The following is a 22,355-nucleotide window of genomic DNA, read 5'->3' as shown; positions in this document are numbered from 1 at the left end:
GTGACATGTGCGTACCTTTCTTCAGCAGCTCTGGACAGGAATGCATTGAACACTCCACATTTGACTGACTGAAATAGTGTTCAGCTTTACTGACTCTCTGTGCCATGAGAGAAACTTCTTTACCCTAAACATCACAAATCAACTCAGTCATCGTAAGAATAAACAACAAAACTGAAGAGTTTTTACCAATGATTTTTTAAAACGGATTTTTACCTGATATTCATTGACGAACTGTGCGAGTATGAACTCGTGCCTCTCTGCACTAGACGGGGTGGTTAAAACATCCGGGACCGTGCGGTGGACCGGGACTTTCATCTGTAACTCGGTACCTTTGAGGTGACAGTCGAAACCCACGTTGCCTGGCAACTGGAACCTTTGATCTTGAGGCCCGAACGGACCCATCATCTCATCTGGCCATACTGTTGTAGGACCTGTCAGAAAGACCATTAACAAATATGTTAAATATAATAATACAAATATATTAGTATAATAAAATGTAGCCATTTATACACACACATACATGCATATATATATATATATATATAAAATGTGTATAGATATAATAACAAGATATACAACTATCTACCGGTACCCTATATTAAACATTTTATGTAAAGCAAAAAAATATTAATAAAATAAAAACATTTTAATAGATTTCAAATACATAAATATAGTAATATAAATGTAAAGACATATCCATATTACATTGTAATAGATTAATATTAAACAATTAAATGTTAAAAATATTAATAATAATATATATATATATATATACACCGGTCAAAAGTTTTAGATCAGTAAGATTTTTTATGTTTTTAAATGAAGTCTCTGCTGCTCACCAAGGCTGCTTTATTTCATGGAGAAAAAAAATGACAAACAGTAATATTGTATGAATGGAGGTTGGAGCAGGCTTCACTCAATGGTTACACCTCAATTTATTTTAAGAGTGCTGGCCTAATAATTAGAGTACATGGAAGAAAGAAGGCCGCACCTTGCATAGACAGTTTATTTCACACAAACGCGATAAACAGTAATATTGTGAAATATTATGACAATTTAAAATGACTGTTTTCTATTTTAATATATTTTAAAATGTAATTTGAAAGCTGAATTTTCAACATCATTACTGTTGCTGATTACACATCAGTTTTCAGTGTCACATGATCCTTCAGAAATCATTCTAATATGCTGATTTTATGCTCAAAAAACATAAACTATTATTTCAATGTTGAAAACAGTCGTGTACCATTTTTTCTCCCAAAATTCTATGATGAATAGAAAGTTCAAAAGAACAGCATTTATTTAAAATATGTCTTTTCTTTTCTAACATTATAAACGTCATTACTGTAACTTTTGATCAATTTAACTCATCCTTGATAAATAAAAGTATTTTCTAATTTCTTTACCCCAAAAATAAAAAATAAATTCTTACTGACCCCAAACTTTTGAATGGTAGTGATTAATGTTACAAAAGCTTTCCATTTCAGATCAGTTCTGTTCTTTTGAACTTTCTATTCATCAAAGAATCCTGAAATAAACAGGTTTTCACATGTTTATTTCAGCATCATATTATAATAATTTCTGTAGGATCATGTGACACTGAAGAGTGGAGTAATGATGCTGTAAATTCAGCTTTGATCACAGGAATGAATTACACTTCACTATATATTCACATAGAAAACCGCTGTTTTAAATTGTAATAATATTTCACAATATTACTGTTTTTTTTTTTGTATTTTTATCAAATAATTGCAGCCTTGGTGAGCAGAAGTGATTTCTTTTAAAAACATAATATCTTACCGATCTAAAACTTTTGACCGGTTGTGTATATATTGTATAATGGCCCCTCCACACGCATATAAATAAATATAAATCACTTTCATGTAACAGAAACCTTCATAATGACCTGAGTTTTGAGATGGTACAGATATATAGGGCTCATCTGATCCAGAAGAACCTGCGGCTGAAAACCCTCTGACAGCCACGATCCTCTGAAGCAGTGTGTGAACCACAGACGACTGGCTGACCTGTCTAACCCTCCTGCACAGCACCTGCATTATTCAACACAAACACACACACACACACACAGTGTTACACACACATCAGACTCATCGAACGATCAGATGATGTTGAGTGATACTCACACTCGCCATTATGCTGTGCACAGTTTCACTTCACTTCAACCTGCAAACACAAACAAATATAGCAAACATTCAATTTAAGGACTAAACTTATTTCATATTAAAATATGTATGAACAAATAAACAAATGTGGTCCCACTTTATATTACTATGTACTTACATTTAAAAATAAGTACAATGTACTTATTGTGCTCATGTTGTATTGTAAATCACTTTTGCTGCTATTGAGGTGTGATACGGGTAAGGTTGGGGACAGGTGTGGGTAGGTTTAAGGGTGGGTTTAAGTGTAAGGGGATGGGTCATCTGTGTAATTACAGATGTAATTACATAACTTAATTACATGCTGGTATTTTTAAAACATAAGTACAATGTAAAAACATGTATGTACACAATAAGTCCATTGTATCAAATTATTAATTTCAATGTAAGTACATGGTACTTAAAGCCACTTAATATAAAGTGGGACCAAAAATGTCATGTAAAATACAACAATAAATGAATCATAGACAAGTATTATCTAAGATTACATAATTTATGTAAATTACATAACTGTTTTAAAAAGGTTAAATACGTATAATACAGTAACTTGCAAATATTTTAGACTTGAGTGTTTCTATATTTAATTGTATTAAATATTTTACTCAATGAAAACACAGTCCTTCTTAAAAAAAGGCTTTGTTTTTGTTGATTGCAAAAACCTGCTCTTCATAAATTGCAGTTAAATGTAAAACTATATCAAATGCACATGAATATGAGTAAAGACTGTCATGGCAGAGGTTAATTGTTCTTTTGTTTTCACCATGGATCAGCTTGTAAACAACTCAAACAACACTGTTATGATCCGCTCACTTTCACTTCAAACTCAATTAAAGCACAGCTAATACGTGACATTAGCGTCAAGCTGTCATCGACACACTCTTCTACTATTACAGATCTATATGACACATGTTTAATAGTGATGTGTCGTGTATTTTACCTCGTTTTCAAGGTAAAGGACAACGTGTTCCACACTCACTCACCCTGTTTGTCTTCCAGGTTGATCTGCTGATCATCACGTCCGCACGATGAGCGTCATGACGTCATAACGGAGCGCCGCGTAGTACAAAAGCAGTGACAAAATAAATAAATAAATAAAGATAGAAATAAAATCATATCCAGTATATATAATCTATATAAATATATTGTAACACTATAACGTCAAACACATTTAAATATAAACGTACTAAAAATATATGATATGAATAAATATAATGTTTTATAATAAATAAACAGTACAGCAAAACATTCTAAAAGTACCATAAAACAAAATTACAATATTGTTATTATAATATGTACTCACACAATTTGCAGTTGTGAAAATGAACTTTTTTCACTACTTTAGATATTAAAAAGTAAACGACTTAGCATTTCACTATAACTTTTATTTGTGTTGCCCTTGGCATAAATTGTTATTATTTTCCCGTATACACTTCTCATATATGCATATTTGTTTTTAACATGTTTGTACACATTTTTTATATTTTCTGTAAATTAAAAACAAAAGCTGGAAACCGCAAACGCATGCGTTAACCGATAACGTCCTCTAGGTGTCAGTACAAGCACACGCTTGTCATTCTGCAACTGTTGCCGAAGCCGAAAATATCTAATATGGCAATGGCATCAAGTAATTGCAGACATAAACAGCATAAAAATAAATCATCAGGTACCAAAAGAGATAAAGACAGAAAGAAAAGAACGGAAGGCTGTCATATAAGGTGAATGTCGCTTCATTGAAAGGTTATAGAGGGCGAGTGTGTCAGGTGGGCAGAAAAAGCCTGTTTGAAGGGGCAGTGTGTGTCTCCCTGACGACTGTGACGTGTTCTCAGAACAGAGTTTGAAATGGAGTGAGGTTTGGGCCAGAGGCTTTTGCTGTCTGTCTCTCTCTCTCTCTCTCTCGGTGTCTGTCTTGCACACATACACACACTTGCATCTGCATCCCTAGCAGCCACCATCTGGCATCTGGACTGGTCTTTACTTTGCGACGGGGTGACCAGACCATCTCTCTCTGCTGCACTGCAAGGTCAACATGAAAACGCTCACGACAGCATTTTGCGTTTATTGTGAATTTATATTCACTAGAAACTACTGAATGGGTTGAAAACATGCCAGTACAGATGTACGGTTCGTTTAATGGGATAGTTCACCCAAAAAAGAAAATGGCATCTATTTGGCAACTCCCTCTCATGTCAAGACTCAGATCGTTCATATTCGGAACACAAATTAAAGGAGTAGTTCACTTTTGAAAAAAAACTTTGCTGATAATTTACTCACCCCCATGTCATCCAAGATGTCCATGTCATTCTTTCTTCAGTCGAAAAGAAATGAAGGTTTTTGATGAAAAAATTCCAGAATTTTTTCCATATAATGGACTTCAGTGGGAACCAAACGGTTCAAGGTCCAAAAGACAGTTTCAGTGCAAACTGCAAACTGTTCAAAGGGCGGGCTTTAAACGATTACAGATGATGAATAAGGGTCTTATCAAGCGAAACGATCGCTCATTTAAAAAAAATAATAATAAAGTTTAAGTTTTATAAGCTCAAATGCTCACCTTGCTCTGGTCACATGCAAAACCTACAGCAAGTGCGTATTGCTAAAGTGTTAGAAGAATTTTAGATGTGTTGCTAGTGTTTGCTAAGTTGTTTTGAGTGGTCTTAGGCTTGTTGCAAAGTGATTGCAAGCAGGATTACATAAAATATAGTGCAGACTTCTGGGAACGTATTTGAGTCCAATGATCAATGAATCATTCATTAAAACAAATGAACTGATTCATTCAAATCAATCAGAAACTCATCAACATCAAGCATTAGCAAAAACATTTTGACAAAAAGAAAGAAAAAACATGAGAAAGGATTTAAAAAAAAAAAAAAAAAAAAGATATACCAAGGCTTGATTAAGGCCAGAGCAAAAATATCACTGCAATAATATAATTCAGAGCTTTTGCCTGCTGTGCTCAAGTCTCATAACACACGACACGGGAGCAGCACTAGTTCAAATCTGAATCGTGATCAGAATCTTAATTACTTGGCATTTGTCTGCAGCAGATATTAAACTGTATATGATTATATCTTCCTTCTCATCACACTAGAAACTCCATCATGGAGTCTGAAGGACATTTTTAAGCTGTATGACATTGTAAATAAAACGAATAACGGATTTAGCTGCTTCTGTGCGCAACATAATTCTCGTTTGTAATGGCCACATAATCACAATCCAATCAGTCCTGATGGATAACTTTAAAATGCCCACATTCTCCACCATAAATATCCAGTTTCATGCAAAAATATGTCACATTATAGAAGTAAAATGGGTGTGCCATGTCTGTAGTATGTTCATTTCCAAATGGACTGATCTCACAGACAAAAGTGTGTATAGGTCACTGACAGTTTTGACTTCAAACTCTTCGTATTTCTGGTCTGAGGAGTGTAGCAGAAGCGCAGTAAGTCAGAACATGGCTATTTATTGCTGCGCTGTCAAGCTCAGAGAGCCCCAGTGCCAAGAATCAGCACTTTTCCAGGGCTGTTTCATTTCTCTGCCTCGTCCTCCCTCTTTTTTTCTCTCAGGAGAGATGGTAGGGGGCTGTTGGAGCCTCATTAACTCGCCTGATTTGATTTTTTGCGGCCCTCAGAGGAGCGCGATGGTCGCTTGCTGTGAGAACCGACTGGATGTGTCGCGGCAAAACTCACATGCACCACGGAGCTGCTTGAGAACTTTCAGGATAAGACTAATGTTGGTTTCACAAAACTGAAAACCACCTTTCCATGTCATTACAGGTAAACGATGCAATCTTAATTCCTATTCACCCCATACAAATAAAAGTTTAACCGCAGCGGGTCTTTGAACCAAAGCTGACTGACAGGAAACGAGTCTTTGCTTATAATCTTTCCCCTCGGCAACATGTGCTTTCTAGAAAAGAAAAAGAACCACATTCCTCATTGTCTTTCCACACCCTGACTTGTTTAACCCTTGACAAGAAACTCTTGCGCTCTTGGGGATATTTGGAAGCTGTCGGTCTCAGCTAGGCCACTTGAATGCTTCTTGTTAACACAAAACGGAAACGTACTACCTTAGATAAATGATCCCCGTTCACACGGATCCACGAAAACGACTAAAAACGCTGGATTATGCTGCCAGGCCAGTAGATGGCGGTGTCATTTTGTAAAGAAACACGACGCACTTATAGACCAAGGGGGTAATCCCATATATATCTATATAAAGGCTAGATGTCTCACAGCGGAGTATTTATCGTCATCACCGGCGGCCATCTTGTCACAGACAGGCTTTCTGGCGGGCTCTGTGGTATCTGATGTAAGAAATACTCTTATCTCGTTGAAATCTTGACGGATTTACGAACGGTTTGGTTTCTTACAAACGTTAATAACGTGGCTATAATTCTGGATGATTATACACTTATTGAATAATAAGTGTATAATCATCCAGAATTATAGCCATGTTAATCATAACTACATCTCTGCCGTTTATAACAAACCAGACCGGTAGAAAATTGAGCAAGTTACGGTGATTTAAAAAGTACATGCACCATTAAAACAATGTTACCAGTGAGCAAGCTGCCTGTGACAAGATGGCCGCCAGGTGCAGACGTCGACCTCCATTGGCCAGCAGCGCGGACGAGATATCTAGCCTTTATATAGCTAGATATCTATGGGTAATCCATCGACCGGAAGTTGAAGCCGGCCGAGCGCCACCATCTTGTAGCAGAACTTCACTTGCGTTAGCATTTCCATTGACTCCCATTCATTTTGGCGTCAATTTGATGGCAAATAACTTTACATCTGAGGCGTTTAAAGACTCCATTTGTCCTTTATTTATTTCTAAAGAAACACGACAATGTATAAAATGCTCCATTACCTTGTAGCTTATGTTATGGCCCCGTGGAGCAGTTTTTTGTAAAAGTAGGCTAACGATTGCGTCATAACCAGGCGACTCTCTGTCGCACAGTAGAGAGATTACCGTATGGACAGGAGGAGAAGCTCGCGGGCAATCGGGGAAACGTGGAGGCAAAATGACAAAATAATTCATCAGAATACCTAGCAAAATTGTCTCCTTCTCCTAGCTCATGGGCAGCTCCTATTCACACTCTCCACCTCTGCAAGTTTCAGAAGGGAATGATTCAGATTTCTCATGCCACAGCACTAGAAGACAGACGGGTTGCTCACGTCACATCTATGTCGTCAAGCTCTGTTTGAGTCGGTTTGAGTCTGCGCATCCCAAAATTTAAAAAAAAAAAAATCGCTAAAAATGGGCTTCACTTGTCTCAGGTGGCTCTGTCCACTTCTTATACCGTCTATGTTATAGACTGAACATGTGTGTGCATGACACCGTTTCACAAATTTTTGTTCTTGTTCTTTACACGAAGGTGAACATCTTGCACTTTGAGACCCGATTTCAAAAGTTTGCGTATTCAGAACGCATAAAAAGTGTTTAGTTGAAAACGGTGTTGTGTAAACCGCAAAATTGTGGTTTAAAAATAAACATTCTGACAAACAAGCTTTATTGAGAGAGTTTCCTCAGTATAAACTGGACATAAAACAGTTCTTTGCTAGTCAGGACTTTATAAGCTCTGTGGAAAAAGCTGCTGTCAGTTCAATTTGTGAAAAGAGCCGTGTAGCTGCTCCAGGGGTTGTCAGTTCAGCTGGTACCCAGAAGACCTCTCTCTGTCCTGGGGAACACAGCCCTCTGATCTGTGTGGTTGGTTTTGTTCTTTCCCTGCTTTGATTCTGAAGAAAAGAAACGTGTATTTAATTTGAATACTCTTAACAGTGAGGAACAGATACAGTACAATGTGAGAGGAGGTATGAAAGGAAATATTTAGCATATGATTATACTACCCTCATTCTGAAAGTGGTTACAAAGTGTTAAAATATTATTGCTAAGCCTGTCCAACGCAGCCAAAACACTTTTGGAGAGAGATAATTTAAGTAATAGAAACACAAAAATGACAAACTCATGCAATGCATACAATGAATAATTCTGCTTTCATATGTTTTCTGCCCTGATCACAACTTTTCCTTCGCGCTGGCAGGTTTGTGTGTGTACATATGCTGTGTGTGTGTGTGATTGCAGCAGAATTGCCGCGAGCAGATCTCTACCACTCGCTTTCCACACACACACACACACACACACACACACACACGTTGAAGGAAAGAGAGCAGAACGGTGACATTTTGTAAGGCTGAAATCACTGTCACACTAAAGCATTCTGTCACTTTACAACACACCAACACAGAAAGAGAGCTAGACTGCAGAGAATAAATTGTTTTTCACAGGTGGACATTTACAAGGTTAGCCAGAACAAGAGAATCAGAAATAAACTGTCGTGGTACTTCGTTCGACGTGCCACTACAATTCGCAAACACAATGTCAAATATTCATTTGTTAAAAATGTCAGTTTTTGTTTGCTCTTTGTTTGAATTATCAATGTGATTTGCAAACAAACCAATACAAAACAAAGAATGCTATTGTGTAAATTATGGTGAGAAGTCGAAAAAATTTTCTTAAAATATGTTTTAACTATCTTTGTACTTTGTTCAGCATCTCACCACAATTTACTTTGTTAATTTTGCCAGCTCAGTTCGCTAACAAAAAGCTAAATCGCCTATTTTATCTAACATTTGTTTGTACCTTGTTCGAATCGTCGCAGAAATTGTCAAACAAATTACTAAATCAGCTTTAACAATTTTTGTTTGCTCTTCATTCGAAATCAATCAAAATGCCATATATCCACTAAAAAAAATAACATTTAGCAAATTATACCACTATTATCACCACTATACTGTATATAAAACATTAAATATCTGTTTTGACAATATTTGTGCAATATTAGTACCTGTAATCCAATACAATTTGCAAACAAAACGCTAAATATCAGCGTTTATACTTTTTCGACTTTTTACCACTGTTTGCTAAATAAATGCTAAGTGTCTGCTTTAATGTTTTTTTGTACTTTGCTTGAACTCACAACAGAATTAGCAAAAAACACTATCCGCTTTGAAAAGATTTTTCAGTGTTTTTGAAATAAATTAGTTCACGGAGTAAGATTATCTTACAGTAAGAACTTCTGAATAATTTGAATAGAAAATCATGGATAAATAATTTTGAGTTTGTGTGAGGGGTCTAATGTAGTCTTTGTGTTTGGTAGAGGAGGCATGCCTTGTTTACCTGAGGGAAATACGATGAAACACTAACCCAGACACACTATACAGTATGCAGCTGATGGCAGTGCTACTGTCAAAACACTCTCACACTCTACCCCTTTTACCTCCCCTCTCAACATGCATCATGCACACACACACCCACACACACAGACACATGTTTGTGGGGTCCTAACCTGCCTCCATCAGCACACATTATGCACGGCATGCGTGTTGCAACCCTGACAGATAAAGGGGAACGGGGGCGCCACATGACACCTCTCTACACATATACAACAATAAAATGCAGATCGGATTGACTTTTCCTCAACATTCACAAACAATACAACACATTTTGGACCTTCAAGCATCCCTTTATGAAACAAAATTGTGGCTATGCCAACAAATAATCATTTTTCTTTAGCTAAACATAAATTTGTGGGGACAAGTTGAACATTGTACTAACAAATGTTGTTTGATAGTTAACATTTTGATTGGGAACTGGGTTGACAAGTAAAACGAAATGGCTATTTAGTTTGTTTGCAGATGATAAAGAACAAAAAAAGTACAAAGAAAATTACCTACAGAAGTCCAAAAAAAATGGCCAAAGCAGATATTTACTGTAGCTTTGTCTGCAACCTTTGATGACAAATCGGTTGAAGCACAAACAAACATTGTTATAGTGGATATTAAGGATTTTGTTTGCAACTTGTGGTTGGAACGACAACCAAACATTGTTAAAGTAGATATTTAGCGTTTTGTTTGTGACTGGTGGTGACAAATCAGATTAAGTAGTGTATATTTAGAGTTTGTTTGCACATTGCGGCAACTAAACAAAATGCAAACAAACGTTAAAACAAGTCAAGTCAGATGAAGTACAAAACAAATTCTCAAAGCAGATATCTAGCGATTTGTCTGCAACCTGTGATGACAAATCGGATGAAGCACAAACAAACATTGTTATAGTGGATATTAAGGATTTTTTTGAAACTTGTGGTTGGAAGGACAACCAAACATTGTTAAAGTAGATATTTAGCGTTTTGTTTGTGACTGGTGACAAATCGGATTAAGTAGTGTATATTTAGAGTTTGTTTGCACATTGCGGCAACTAAACGAAATGCAAACAAACATTGTTAAAAAAAGTCAGACGAAGTACAAAACAAATTCTCAAAGTAGATATTTAGCAATTTGTCTGCAACCTGTGATGACAAATCGGTTGAAGCACAAACAAACGTTGTTATAGTGGATATTTTGGATTTTGTTTGCAACTTATGATTGGAAGGACAACCAAACATTGTTAAAGTAGATATTTAGCGTTTTGTTTGTGACTGGTGACAAATCGTATTAAGTAGTGTATATTTAGAGTTTGTTTGCACATTGCGGCAACTAAACGAAATGCAAACAAACATTGTTAAAACAAGTCAGACGAAGTAAAAAAACTAATTCTCAAAGCAGATATTTAGCAATTTGTCTGCAACCTGTGATGACAAATCGGATGAAGCACAAACAAACGTTGTTATAGTGGATATTAAGGATTTTGTTTGCAACTTGTGGTTGGAAGGACAAGCAAACATTGTTAAAGTAGATATTTAGCGTTTAGTTTGTGACTGGTGACAAATCGGATTAAGTAGTGTATATTTAGAGTTTGTTTGCACATTGCGGCAACTAAACGAAATGCAAACAAACATTGTTAAAACAAGTCAGACGAAGAAAAAAACAAATTCTCAAAGCAGATATCTAGCGATTTGTCTGCAATATGTGATGACAAATCGGTTAAAGCACAAACAAACATTGTTATAGTGGATATTAAGGATTTTGTTTGCAACTTGTGGTGAGAAGTCAAAACAAACGTTGTTAACGCGCTTAACAACACACGGTTTAGCGTTTTGTTTGTGGTGACAAGTAAGATGAAGTACAAACAATGTTTTAGCGGTTATTTAGGGTTTGTTCGCAAACCGCGATAACTGAGCAATGCACAAACAAAAAGCAAGTCATGATGAAGCACAAATATCTAGCGCTTTGTTTGTACCCACTCGGGACAAACAAACATTGTTATAGTATTGTTATATTTACGCTGTTGTTTGCAAATTACTGTTACAACGTTAAAGCAGATTTGTAAAGTTCTTTCTTGTACTGTAAATTATGGAAAAAAAGTACAAAGTGTGGTTTAGTGCTTGTAGGTAAACTGAGGTGACAATTCAAACAGTGCAAATAAACATTGTCATAGAAGATATTAAAGGGATACTCCAATTTTTTGGAAATAGGCTCATTTTACCACTCCACCAGAGTTAAACAGTCGAGTTTTACCGTTTTCAAATCCATTCAGCTGATTTTATGATATTTAGAAGAATATCAGTAACAAGACAGTTTCTGGTCTCATTGACTTTTCATAGTAGGAAAAAAATATACTATGGAAGTCAATGAGACCAGAAACTGCCTGGTTACTGATATTCTTCTATATATATATATATATATATATATATATATATATATAAATGGCTGAATACATTCGAAAACGGTAAAACCCAACTGTTTAACTCTGGAGGAGTGGTAAAATGAGCCTATTTGGAGTATCCCTTTAAGCATTTGTTGTATAGTGACTTATTTTTAAGTTTTTTTGTTGCAAATTATGTGCAACAAAATAAAACCAGAGTTTATATTAAGCATTTTCTTGGTAAATTGTGTTGACGATTTGAACAAAGTACAAGTAGACATTGTTGCAGTGGTTGTTCAGTGCGTGTGACAGTACCGGGAATAATACGTCCTGTCTGTGAACTGGAGTGTACTGGTAGAACTGCAGTCAGTAACACTGTAACTCCTGAAGTCCATCGATTTCCAGAGTCAGCCAAGCGAGAGCAACACCAGGTGAACATACGCACACACACACACGGTTTTGATGTTGTCTTTCTTTCACGCTCCATCGACCAGCATCTGTAATTGTTTGAAACAGAGAAAACATGAAAGGTTTTCATATAATAAGTTTAGCTTTCTTTCTGTTTTTCTTGACCCAAGTATTGCGAAACACAAGTGGGAGTATCAGCTGAGCCGTTAGGAGATGTACCTAGAAAATGAAACAGTGATATGTTCATATTAAATGTAACAAATTATCATTATTATTCTTTTGTTTATTTATTCATTTCATTTAATGGTCTGTTATGACAACATATATTATACATACAGTATTTTAAGGGTATTTAGTGTATTTCACAAATGTTCAAAGTGATGGGGAGCTGCTGAGGCCGAAATCGCTCACTTTCTCGAGTATGTACTTATTTTGAACAAGTAATTACTTCACGACCGCTAAAAAAGTATGTTCTATCTAGTATGAATGTGTTGTGTGAATGTAATCTGGACTTACTACATTCTCAACGCCTATACACTCTCAGAAAAAAGGTACAAAAGCTGTCACTGGGGCTGTACCTTTTCAAAAGGTAAACTTTTGTCCATTTCATGAGCTAATAAGTACATTTTAAGTGTTAATATGTACATTTTAGGTGCTAATATGTACATTTTAAGTGTTAATATGTACATTTTAGGTGCTAATATGTCCATTCTAATTGTTAATATGTACATTTTAGGTGCTGAGATGTACATTTTAAGTGCTAATGTCAATTTCATGAGCTAATATGTCCATTTTAGGTGGTAATATGTCCATTTCATGAGCTAATATGTACATTTCGTGAGCTAATATGTCCATTTTAGGTGGTAATATGTCAATTTCATGAGCTAGTATGTCCATTTTAGGTGGTAATATGTCCATTTCATGAGCTAATATGTCCATTTTAGGTGGTAATATGTACATTTTAGGTACTAATATATACATTTCAGGTGCTAATATGTACATTTTAGGCGCTAATATGTACCACTAAGTACTGGCAACAACTAGGTAAGAATGTTGATAACAACTGTGGTCGACCAAAATAGTTTTTGTGATGGCCGATGCTGATATAAAGCCGATATATACTGTATGAATATGACATTGTCATCCTGGAACATGGCCATGGCCATAACTAATGAAGACGGAGAATGCTCAGCCGCTGCTCATCCAACCACTAATAACTACACATCATTTCAAGGTTACATCATCACTAAATTGGATTAATTTGGACAGTCAGCCTAAAAGAGTGTTGTTTTAATAAGGGGATTTTAAGGCTTTGTGTCAGGGAAAAGAAATTAGTGTGTAATAATGACTGCAATCTTGTATTCCTGGCCCTGTTTTAATGTAAAGTAAACGGATTAGAGTGGAATCGATTCCTATTGTGGGAGTCGGGAGTTGAAAAACCTGGAACCGAACACCCCTACAACTGGTTGGAAAAAAATGCTTGTGTCAATCAAAACCTACTTCTACACTAGAAGTATTAATAATGACATACACTCCCGCTGGATGACATACGGTGATGGTTCAACAGTACTTTGACACAACTGGGTGAATTTGACAGCAGAAAGCATTAAAATTCAAAACGTGAATCATATAAAAATAGATCTGAAAAGCATTTCGTCATGGTGTGTTATTGCAACACGCACAGAGGCAGACAGACACACACAGTGAGGTACAGTAGGTGTCCTGGGGCTGATATGTCTAGGTACGAGCATTGACCTTTATTGTCCAGATGAGGGGAAATATTGGATTATCACTGACCTGATTCTGCAACTCACTCGCATCACCTGCAATTAACATCATACGGAAAGCAAACACACATAGCAACAAACACGACACACTAACCTTTTCACAAATACAAGCTTTCGAAACAAAAATGGATTTAACCCAAACACCCAGTGGCATACTACTACTACACTAAAGTACATTTTTCATGGTTTTAGTTTTAGGTAACGATAATAACCCTAGTGGCAGCAAATGGAATTACAATAAATGCACTAAAAATGTATCTGGATGACTTATAATTGCACATTAAGTTCAGATATGAATTGAGAATTCACTTTTTAAGTCTGTTTGCTGTCACGCGGCATGCCACATCATGACGTTGAGTTTAACATCACATCCGATGTTGACTGAAGACTTCAACACGACGAAGCCAAGCGGTTAATGAATCCGTCTGAGAGCTGGCATCATGTCTGAACTCAATTACAGAGAAAGAGAGTCAGTCGAGCCAGGGGGACTAAAGGAGAGTAAATTCGTCAGAATGATTTGATTTGATATGGCTGGGCCACGCGCTCGTCTAATTGCAGGGAAGTTGATCTGACAAATGGATCTGGTTGGTGTTATCATGCTGTACATGTGCCTTGAGGGTGACACACACACTCTGTACAGCTCCATTGATACTAATGACGCAAACACACTCAGCCATTTTAGATTAGTAGCGGTTGCTTAATTTACCCTTTCTTTCAGACCCCGCCTTAAAAAAAACACATTAGTGACAGATTTTATTTTTTTTTTATTTAGAGAAATAACCTGTTTTTAAGCCAGTGTTGTTTTAGGATCATTGATATACTGTTATAGTTTTTGTTAAAGGGATAGTTCACTTTGAAATCAATTTTTGGTATGTTTTAGCTTACCTCAAGTGCATCCAAGATGTAGGTGTCTTTGTTTCCACAGTATTTTCAATTTTTATATTTTTAGGTCAAACTGTTCGTGTCTATCTGTCATATAATGGAGGTCTATGGTCACCACCTTAAAGAGCATGCACAGAGAAGTCAAAATTAAACATGATTTAATGACTCGTAAATGTAAGTACACATTAATGGCCTAAGACACGAAACGAGCGATTTGTGTGAGAAAACGAACAGTGTTTATAGTTTTTACCTCTTGTAACCACAAGACTTCTCTGTGCATGCTCTTTGAGGTGGACCCCATAGACCTCCATTATAAAATTGAAAATATTGCGGAAACAAAGACACCTACATCTTGAATGCCCTTGAGGTACGCTAAAACATACCAAAAATTAATTTCAAAATGAACTATCCCTTAGATATATATTTTTTATTTTTCTGTTTTCAATATAATTTCAGTTGATTCAGTAATTTTGGGTTTTTGTCATTTTTATTGTAATTTTTTTAAAATAGCTATATCATTTTTATTCGTCTTTATATATTTGTTTTAGGTTTCTTTATTTTTAGTTATTTTAGTACTTCAAACACAGTTTACAATGTTGAAAAAGTTGCTTTAGCAACTAGCTGAAATAATAAGAAAAATGTCATACTTTATTTTATTTCTGTTAACATTTATTTCTATTGAGCCCCATACTTGACATGTATATCGAAGCCAACTCGACTTACTAATACGTCAGCATGATTTACTAATTTGCTCCCTCGTTTTAAGTAAATTCTGTACACGATATAATAATTTGTTACCTTGTTTTACTAAATCATGGCCTTTCGTTGTAATAATTTGTTCCCTTGTTTTAGTTAATATCAAAACAAGGGAACGAATTCTTAATTCTTGCCCACGATTTACTAAAACGAGAGAACGAAATCTGAACATTTTTCGTCTGAATGTCATGCGCAGGGCTCCGTATATTTTATTTCAAGTAATGGAAAAATTTGTTAGCGATAATAAACCATCACTTCTGGCCAACTTTAAGCCAACTGTGTTTCCGTGTTACTTCTCGGGCAAAATTCACACCGCACTTACGTTAAAGTCAAGCTGAACTGCGCTTAGTCAAACTATTGGCCATAGCGGTTGTTTATAGTTAAAAAAAAGTTTAAAATGCTAGTATCTTTCTTTCACACACCTATTATTATGCTTCAGAAGACATCGATTCATCCACTGAATCAAAGAGATTGATTATTTTCTTAAAAAATCTTTGTGTTTATCTGAAGAAAGAAAGTCCATGAGGGTGAATTTATATTGCTGGGTGAACTATCCCTTTAAGAACTTCCTCATAGTAGTACTCCTAACTCTCAAAGGATGCAGATTAAACAGCATAAATGAGTAGATAGTGGAGCTGGGCTCATTTCAAAAGCCTGATCCAAACCTCATGGGTGTTATATAGTAGAAATGCATTGGTGCAACCTTGTATGGATGCTAAACCAGTTTAGTAACCCAGAAAAATCCCCCCAATTTAGCTGTGGGAAACTTTTCTACAAGTACACACAATACTGTTTTGATATCGTTAAGCAAAGCCCATGAGAATAGCAAAACCTACTTACATTCATGTTGTTTGTGATGCTGTAGTGTAGGGGTGATGTGCAAAGAGGTAAACTAGTAAACTACAAGGTGAATTATCTATCCAGGGAGCATCTACGACTCGGCGGAGGTTAACTCAGAGGTCGTGGCGGCTTTCAGTTCTCCATTAGGAGACAATAACGCTTTGGTGAAAAGCAAGGCCACTCAAAGAACTCGTTTTGATGTGGACGGCTCCGGACCACAGTTTGCCGGTCTTTCAAGACCACTCATTTGATCCTGATGGACAATAAAGAGGTTTCTCTTTCTGATCTGTCAAAAGCGGTTTTCCTCAATTGTACCTTTTGTTTAAACCCACCACCATTTACACACTTCAAAGATCAAGACGAACTCATAAAAACACGCGCTTTGATGTTATTTGTGCATTTCTGATCTTAAATTGTATACTCTGAATGCTATAAAATTGGTGTTTGAGATTTTTATTTCGATTTGCTATTTTGTCAATTTCCAGACTGATCTCACGAAATGGCATATGTGTGACACGCCAATTCGTATCTCCATTTTCAGACTGATCTCATGAAGTAGCCTGTGTATGATACGCCAATTCGTATTCCCATTTTTGGCGTGCTATCAAGACGCATAATCACTTTTCAGCGTGTTTATGAACGCCGTTGACTTAACGTTGTATAAATATATGACTTACCTCAACCCAATCCCTAAACTTAACTTAAACTGGGGTTAATGGCATTTATGATTGGACATTTGACGGTGTGTACAGACACGCGGAATGACGCGAACGTTAATGGCGTAGACATACACGCGGATACACGCGGATAGCACAAAATGCGTAGAGATAACACGCCACTTGACTGGAAAGTGGCGTGTATGTTTACGCAAAAGTCATGATGTCATGTTGCCATTTTTGGCGTGCTATCAACATGCATAATTGCTTTTCAGCGTGTTTATTAACGCCATTGGCTTAACGTTACATTATTGTATAAATATATAACCTACCCCAACCCCGTCCCTAAACCGACCCGTCACTGGGGTTAATAGCATTTATGAGTCTTCCCCAACCATCCTAGGAAAAAAAATATCGCTCCCCAGATGTAGATCTACATTTTGCTTCGTTTCGCTCGGACATTTAACGGCGTGTACATACACGCGGAATCACTCGGACATTTAACGGCGTGGACATACTAGATAGCTCAAAATGTGTACTTGACTTGAAAGTGCTGTGTATGTTTACGCAAAAGTCATGATGTCACGTTGAAATGTTACATGTTGTAAACTTAGCATTCAAAATTGCAACTCTTTCAATTTGGTCAATTGTGCCAAAACGCTTCATGTAGCCTCAGGTCATGCTTGGGATGACATGCACCAAGTTCGGTCTCAATACATTAGAGCGTTGCGGAGATATAGCCTAGATATCATTCGGCATGCTATTCGTCGAATTCGTTAGCGCATTATTCGAGAACGGTTGGGTTAATCAAAAAGCTTTTGATATCTTTTTAGCCAACATGAACTGAGGAGTTTCCAAAAATGTGTTTTTTTTTTGTCTGGAAATTTTCAATTGCAATCAAAACGTCTTGAGCCAAGTTATCAGAGGGAAATGTGAATTTTGTTTCTAGACCTTACGATTAAAATGTTGTTAGCATAAATGTAGGTGAGATTTTGGACAGTTGGTGGTGCTCGAGGGATTCAGTTAGAGACTAACTCAAGGTTTGGACTGACCTCTATCTGTGTACCAAATGAACAACTTTTTACCGTACGGTTCTTTTTGCTGACATAGATTTCCAGAGAGGAAAAAGAAGTGGAAGAATAGTAATAAAAATCTCGTCGTGACCCCTTTAATATAGACATGTAGTATGCAAAAATGTAAATCTGTAAAGCTTTCTGTGTGTGTACCTAGATATTGACGTCAGGTAAATCGGAGTTAATTGTGTTGTTCTGGGAGATTGTTTAATCCTCTGCTGATGTTGGAGAAGTGAAGCGCGGGTCTATTGATCGTCCTCCAGGGCAGGAGGGGTCACAATCTTCTGGCTACGCGATCGATGTCATCCGTTTCAAAGGCGGTGCGACTCGATAAAGGTTTTCTGCTAAATCCAGAGTCTGCTGCCCCTCCATCAACAAGTCCTGATAAACAGATGGAATTAGAAGAGGGATTTGCAAGGTCAAATTTGGATGGAAGTTTTAAAAACACTTCATGGTGTGACGATTTCACACACACACATTGGTTTGCATTTGTCACCTTGACAACATGTCGCAACCAGACGCGATGTGCAAAGTTTCCAAACACAAACCAGTCGTGGTTTATACACATAAACATATATAATACATTTAGCATTATTATTTAATATTTGATTAATTTTTAATGTATAAAACAGCATATTTACATTTCAAAAGTATACTCTCAGAAAAAACGGTACAAAAGCTGTCACTGGGGCGGTTTTGTACCTAAAGGGTTAATATTGGTACCTTCATGGTACATATTTGTACCATTGTGTACCATGAAGGTACCAATATTCACCCTTTAGGTACAAAAGTGTACCTTTTGAAAAGGTATCGCCAAAGTGACAGCTTTTGTACCTTTTTTTTTTTAAAAGTGATGCGATATGGTTTGTATTTGGATACTTTTGGAAAATTATGACTAAATATTAAATTTTATATATTTAAAATGTACATATATATATACACACACTACTATTGGTTAGTCAACATTTTCCATTAATGTAATTTTTTTATTAATTATTTAAAATTGTATCATATTTTTAATGTATAATATACCTTTTAAAATACAGTATGTTTACATTTCAAAACCAATTATATCACCTAGAAAATAAACATGAACAGATAAACAATGTGTAAGTAAACGTACAGTGTGTGTGTGCTCAATCGTCTACATCATAACTGTATGTTTGCTTGCCACATCCTCTGACTTTTGTCCTTGTCTTTTTGTGTGTGTGTTTCCTTGAGCCTGTTTGATTTCAAAAAGAACGAGGGGGAAAAAAAAACGTACATTAGGTTGAGTTTGTTTGCACAGGTGTAGTTGAGTTTTGTTTGGTGACTCACATGTTTGTGCAAACGAAACAGGTGTGCTCACAATGGGAATGTGGCCGTCCTATTGGAAGTTTGACAAAAGGAGAGCGTGGAAAATGGCGTTAAAGCACCAAGAACGTTTATCTTAGCAAAGAAATCCCATTTTGAGCCACTGACCTCTTACTTTCATTCATCGGCAGTGTCCAAATAAGAAAGTCTGTAATAAACTACTGGGGCGTAAAGGTAACGATTCCAATAATGCTGAAATTGCTGCATTTTATTCGACGACAGTAATTGCTATGAGAAAAGTAAATCAAGTCAGTCCACACACACGCGCTCTAACATCCAATTATTTCCCCTCTCGGAAGAGCACTCCAGTTTCCATTTCTCTAATTGCTAGGCTTGTGTTGTTCTGCGCAGTGTTGCATTCTGGGAGCTGTTAGGAGACAGGTGAAAGACCCTCCGAGGGGTTTGATGAACCGCACGGCACGGCAAATCAGAGAAACTTCCAGAAAGTCGAGCACACAAAGCAGAGGGGTCAAGGACAGGTGACCTGAACAGAACAGCACGAGGATGATGGGCGAGAGAGAGAGAGAGAGAGAGAGAGAGAGAGAGGTTGTAATGGTGGGGAAGATACTTTCAAAAAGCTACTCTGAATTTAAAGTATGATAATAAACAAAATAGTAAAAAATACTACATTGATGTTAGTTAAGATGGCAATATGAGATCATATTAAATATATTACTATCTTCATAGTGTGTATGTATATATATATATATATATATATATGAGGCGCTGTCAAACGATTAATCGCATCCAAAATAAAAGTTTGTGTTTACATTATATATGTGGGTGCACTGTGTACAATTATTTTGTGTATATATGGGTGGGTGACGTGACATGGCAATTTTGCTGTCTTCAGTGTCAAACATGTATGAATAAAAAATATATTTGCCAAAAACCTTCTCAATATTGTGCAGAACATTATGCTTTATGGGAACATATTCAAAATTAAAACAGTTCATCACTAATTTGTTTCAGAATTTTCAACCAAACATAACAAAACTCATATGGTGTGACTGTCCGGCACTTGTTTCTCAAATTGAGAACTTGAAACAAACTAAAAAAAATAAATGCAAAAATTCTCAAAAAAATACAGAAAAATAATACAGATGTCTATTTGTGAGCCTACTCTTTTCAAAGTCCAAGCATAATGTTTTGAGTCAGTTCTAATCAAAAAGATTTTGTCACACAAATCAAAATCATATGGTGCGACACTATTTTGGGATATTTGAACGGGCAACTGTTTTGACACCCTTGGGAAGTAGAGGATCTTCTTCAGCAATGTTGTACATAACTAGCAGTGTATTGCTGCTGTACAACCTGAGGCAAGTCAGCATTTTTATATTTACAATAAATCAGATCTTGTTGGCACTCTGACAAAAGTCCCACTTTCAGATGTCTTTTGGTGTGACACATTTTTTTATAAAAATGCAAAAGAAATGTTATTATTTTGTCATAATTATATGTAAATCTATGCTGCTTTGTTATAGCTAGCATGTTGTTAGCATGCTAATGTGTAGCTACAAGACTCAATGTTGTGCTAAGTGCAGAAAACATCATATGGTGTGACACTTCATCATATGGTGTGACATGTCTGCCTGTCACGCCATATGATTTGATTGTCACACCATATGATATGAATTGTAATTCCCTGCATATATAACAATAAATAACAAAGTCCAATGTATGTTTTGTCCTTTTAAACATTTATTCAGGTCCATAATCACATAAAATCTGTAATTATGATGTATGAATGTTTCATACTGCATGAAACAACATGGAGACAAAAATTGTTTTGTCTGGCCAAATAGGCAAGACTGCATTTATTATCAAGATCAGGAAGTTGTTCACCAGTGTTGTAGTCGAGACCAGCTCACTCGAGTCAGAGTCGAGACCGAGACCATAGAGTGTCGAGTCCGAGTCGAGTCTGAGTCGAGACCGAGTCCATAGAGAGTTGAGTCTGAGTCGAGAGTCGAGTCTGAATCGAGACCGAAACGAGAGAGGTTGGATAACCTAAGGTTGGGTCTCAAACCAGACTTAAAGATATCTTCAAGAATATGTAAAATATTTGGTGGTAACAATAAAATTAGCACCATACTCAAACAGTAAACCAAATATATACCATGGAATCATGTACACTGTAATTGTAAAAAGGCCACATAGTGGTGTATAGGTAATTTTATTATATGATTTACAATTATTACAATCAAAAAGTGCTCTTTCACATGACTTTACTGCATACGAATTCTGTGTGGCTCTTATATGCAAACTGAATTATGGATGATAAAGCAGACATTTTCAATACACAGTTGAGCTAGAGGCTCCACATCACATCTGACCTGGGTCCTGCTACATTTGCGTGCCGTGAACGTTATAGTTATAGTCGTTATAGTCGTTAGAGTCAGTTGCGCACAAGAAAGTCAGCAGTCATTGGACGTTTCAATCAAACAGCATTTTAAAGAAATATTAACATACAGTAATAATCATGACATATTTTGAATGGGACTCGAGTGGACTCGGGGATAAGTCCGAGTCCTAATATGTTCGAGTACGAGTCAATTCCGAGTCCATGACAAGACCGAGACCATTAAAATATGGTCTCGAGACCATTAAAATATGGTCTCGAGACCGAGTCCGAGTCTCGAGTCCACAACACTGCTTAACACAACCTCAGCAAGGCAGTCGGTTTGCCACTCTCTCCAAATTTGACTGGCTTATGTACAATGGAGTCTAGATTAACTCATTTGTTTGTGGATCCACTCAGCTACACTGTGTTCACGGTTCATATGGTATAAAAAAATTTTGTTTTACTTATATTAATAGATATTGCAGACCAGTTTTGAA

General features: G+C 36.4%; 1 protein-coding gene and 1 long non-coding RNA gene across 8 annotated transcripts in view; both read right to left on the bottom strand.

The window, feature by feature from the left end:
* mmadhca (metabolism of cobalamin associated Da) overlaps nucleotides 1-3,270 on the bottom strand; it is a 97,387-nt gene extending 94,117 nt beyond the window's left edge. The window contains exons 1-5 of one of the 2 annotated variants that reach the window (XM_089134359.1): nucleotides 3,161-3,270; nucleotides 2,145-2,184; nucleotides 1,907-2,051; nucleotides 214-431; nucleotides 16-124 (exon numbers count right to left, since the gene is read on the bottom strand). In XM_089134359.1, the coding sequence (XP_088990485.1) occupies nucleotides 16-124; nucleotides 214-431; nucleotides 1,907-2,051; nucleotides 2,145-2,153 (481 nt within the window). In that variant the 5' untranslated portion in view covers nucleotides 2,154-2,184; nucleotides 3,161-3,270. Of the gene's footprint in view, nucleotides 1-15; nucleotides 125-213; nucleotides 432-1,906; nucleotides 2,052-2,144; nucleotides 2,185-3,117 lie in introns of both variants that reach the window. The other variant, XM_089134357.1, reaches the window with a different exon arrangement.
* A 4,154-nt stretch (nucleotides 3,271-7,424) lies between these two features.
* The window catches only part of LOC148995787 (uncharacterized), a 49,530-nt gene continuing 34,599 nt past the window's right edge, over nucleotides 7,425-22,355 (bottom strand). For 2 of the 6 annotated variants that reach the window (XR_016169532.1, XR_016169533.1), the window contains 6 exons: nucleotides 19,626-20,001; nucleotides 19,482-19,530; nucleotides 19,288-19,386; nucleotides 18,318-18,545; nucleotides 12,078-12,259; nucleotides 7,425-7,915 (listed from right to left, as the gene is read on the bottom strand). This is a non-coding gene — a long non-coding RNA (uncharacterized LOC148995787). Of the gene's footprint in view, nucleotides 7,916-12,077; nucleotides 12,260-18,317; nucleotides 18,546-19,287; nucleotides 19,387-19,481; nucleotides 20,002-22,355 lie in introns of all 6 variants that reach the window. The other 4 variants (XR_016169537.1, XR_016169534.1, XR_016169536.1 and 1 more) reach the window with 4 other exon arrangements.

The sequence above is a fragment of the Pimephales promelas genome, chromosome 2 (assembly GCF_988280905.1).
Source record: "Pimephales promelas chromosome 2, fPimPro1.hap1.1, whole genome shotgun sequence".
Taxonomy (NCBI): Eukaryota; Metazoa; Chordata; class Actinopteri; order Cypriniformes; family Leuciscidae; genus Pimephales; species Pimephales promelas.
This window is presented reverse-complemented; position numbering and strand designations above follow the sequence as displayed.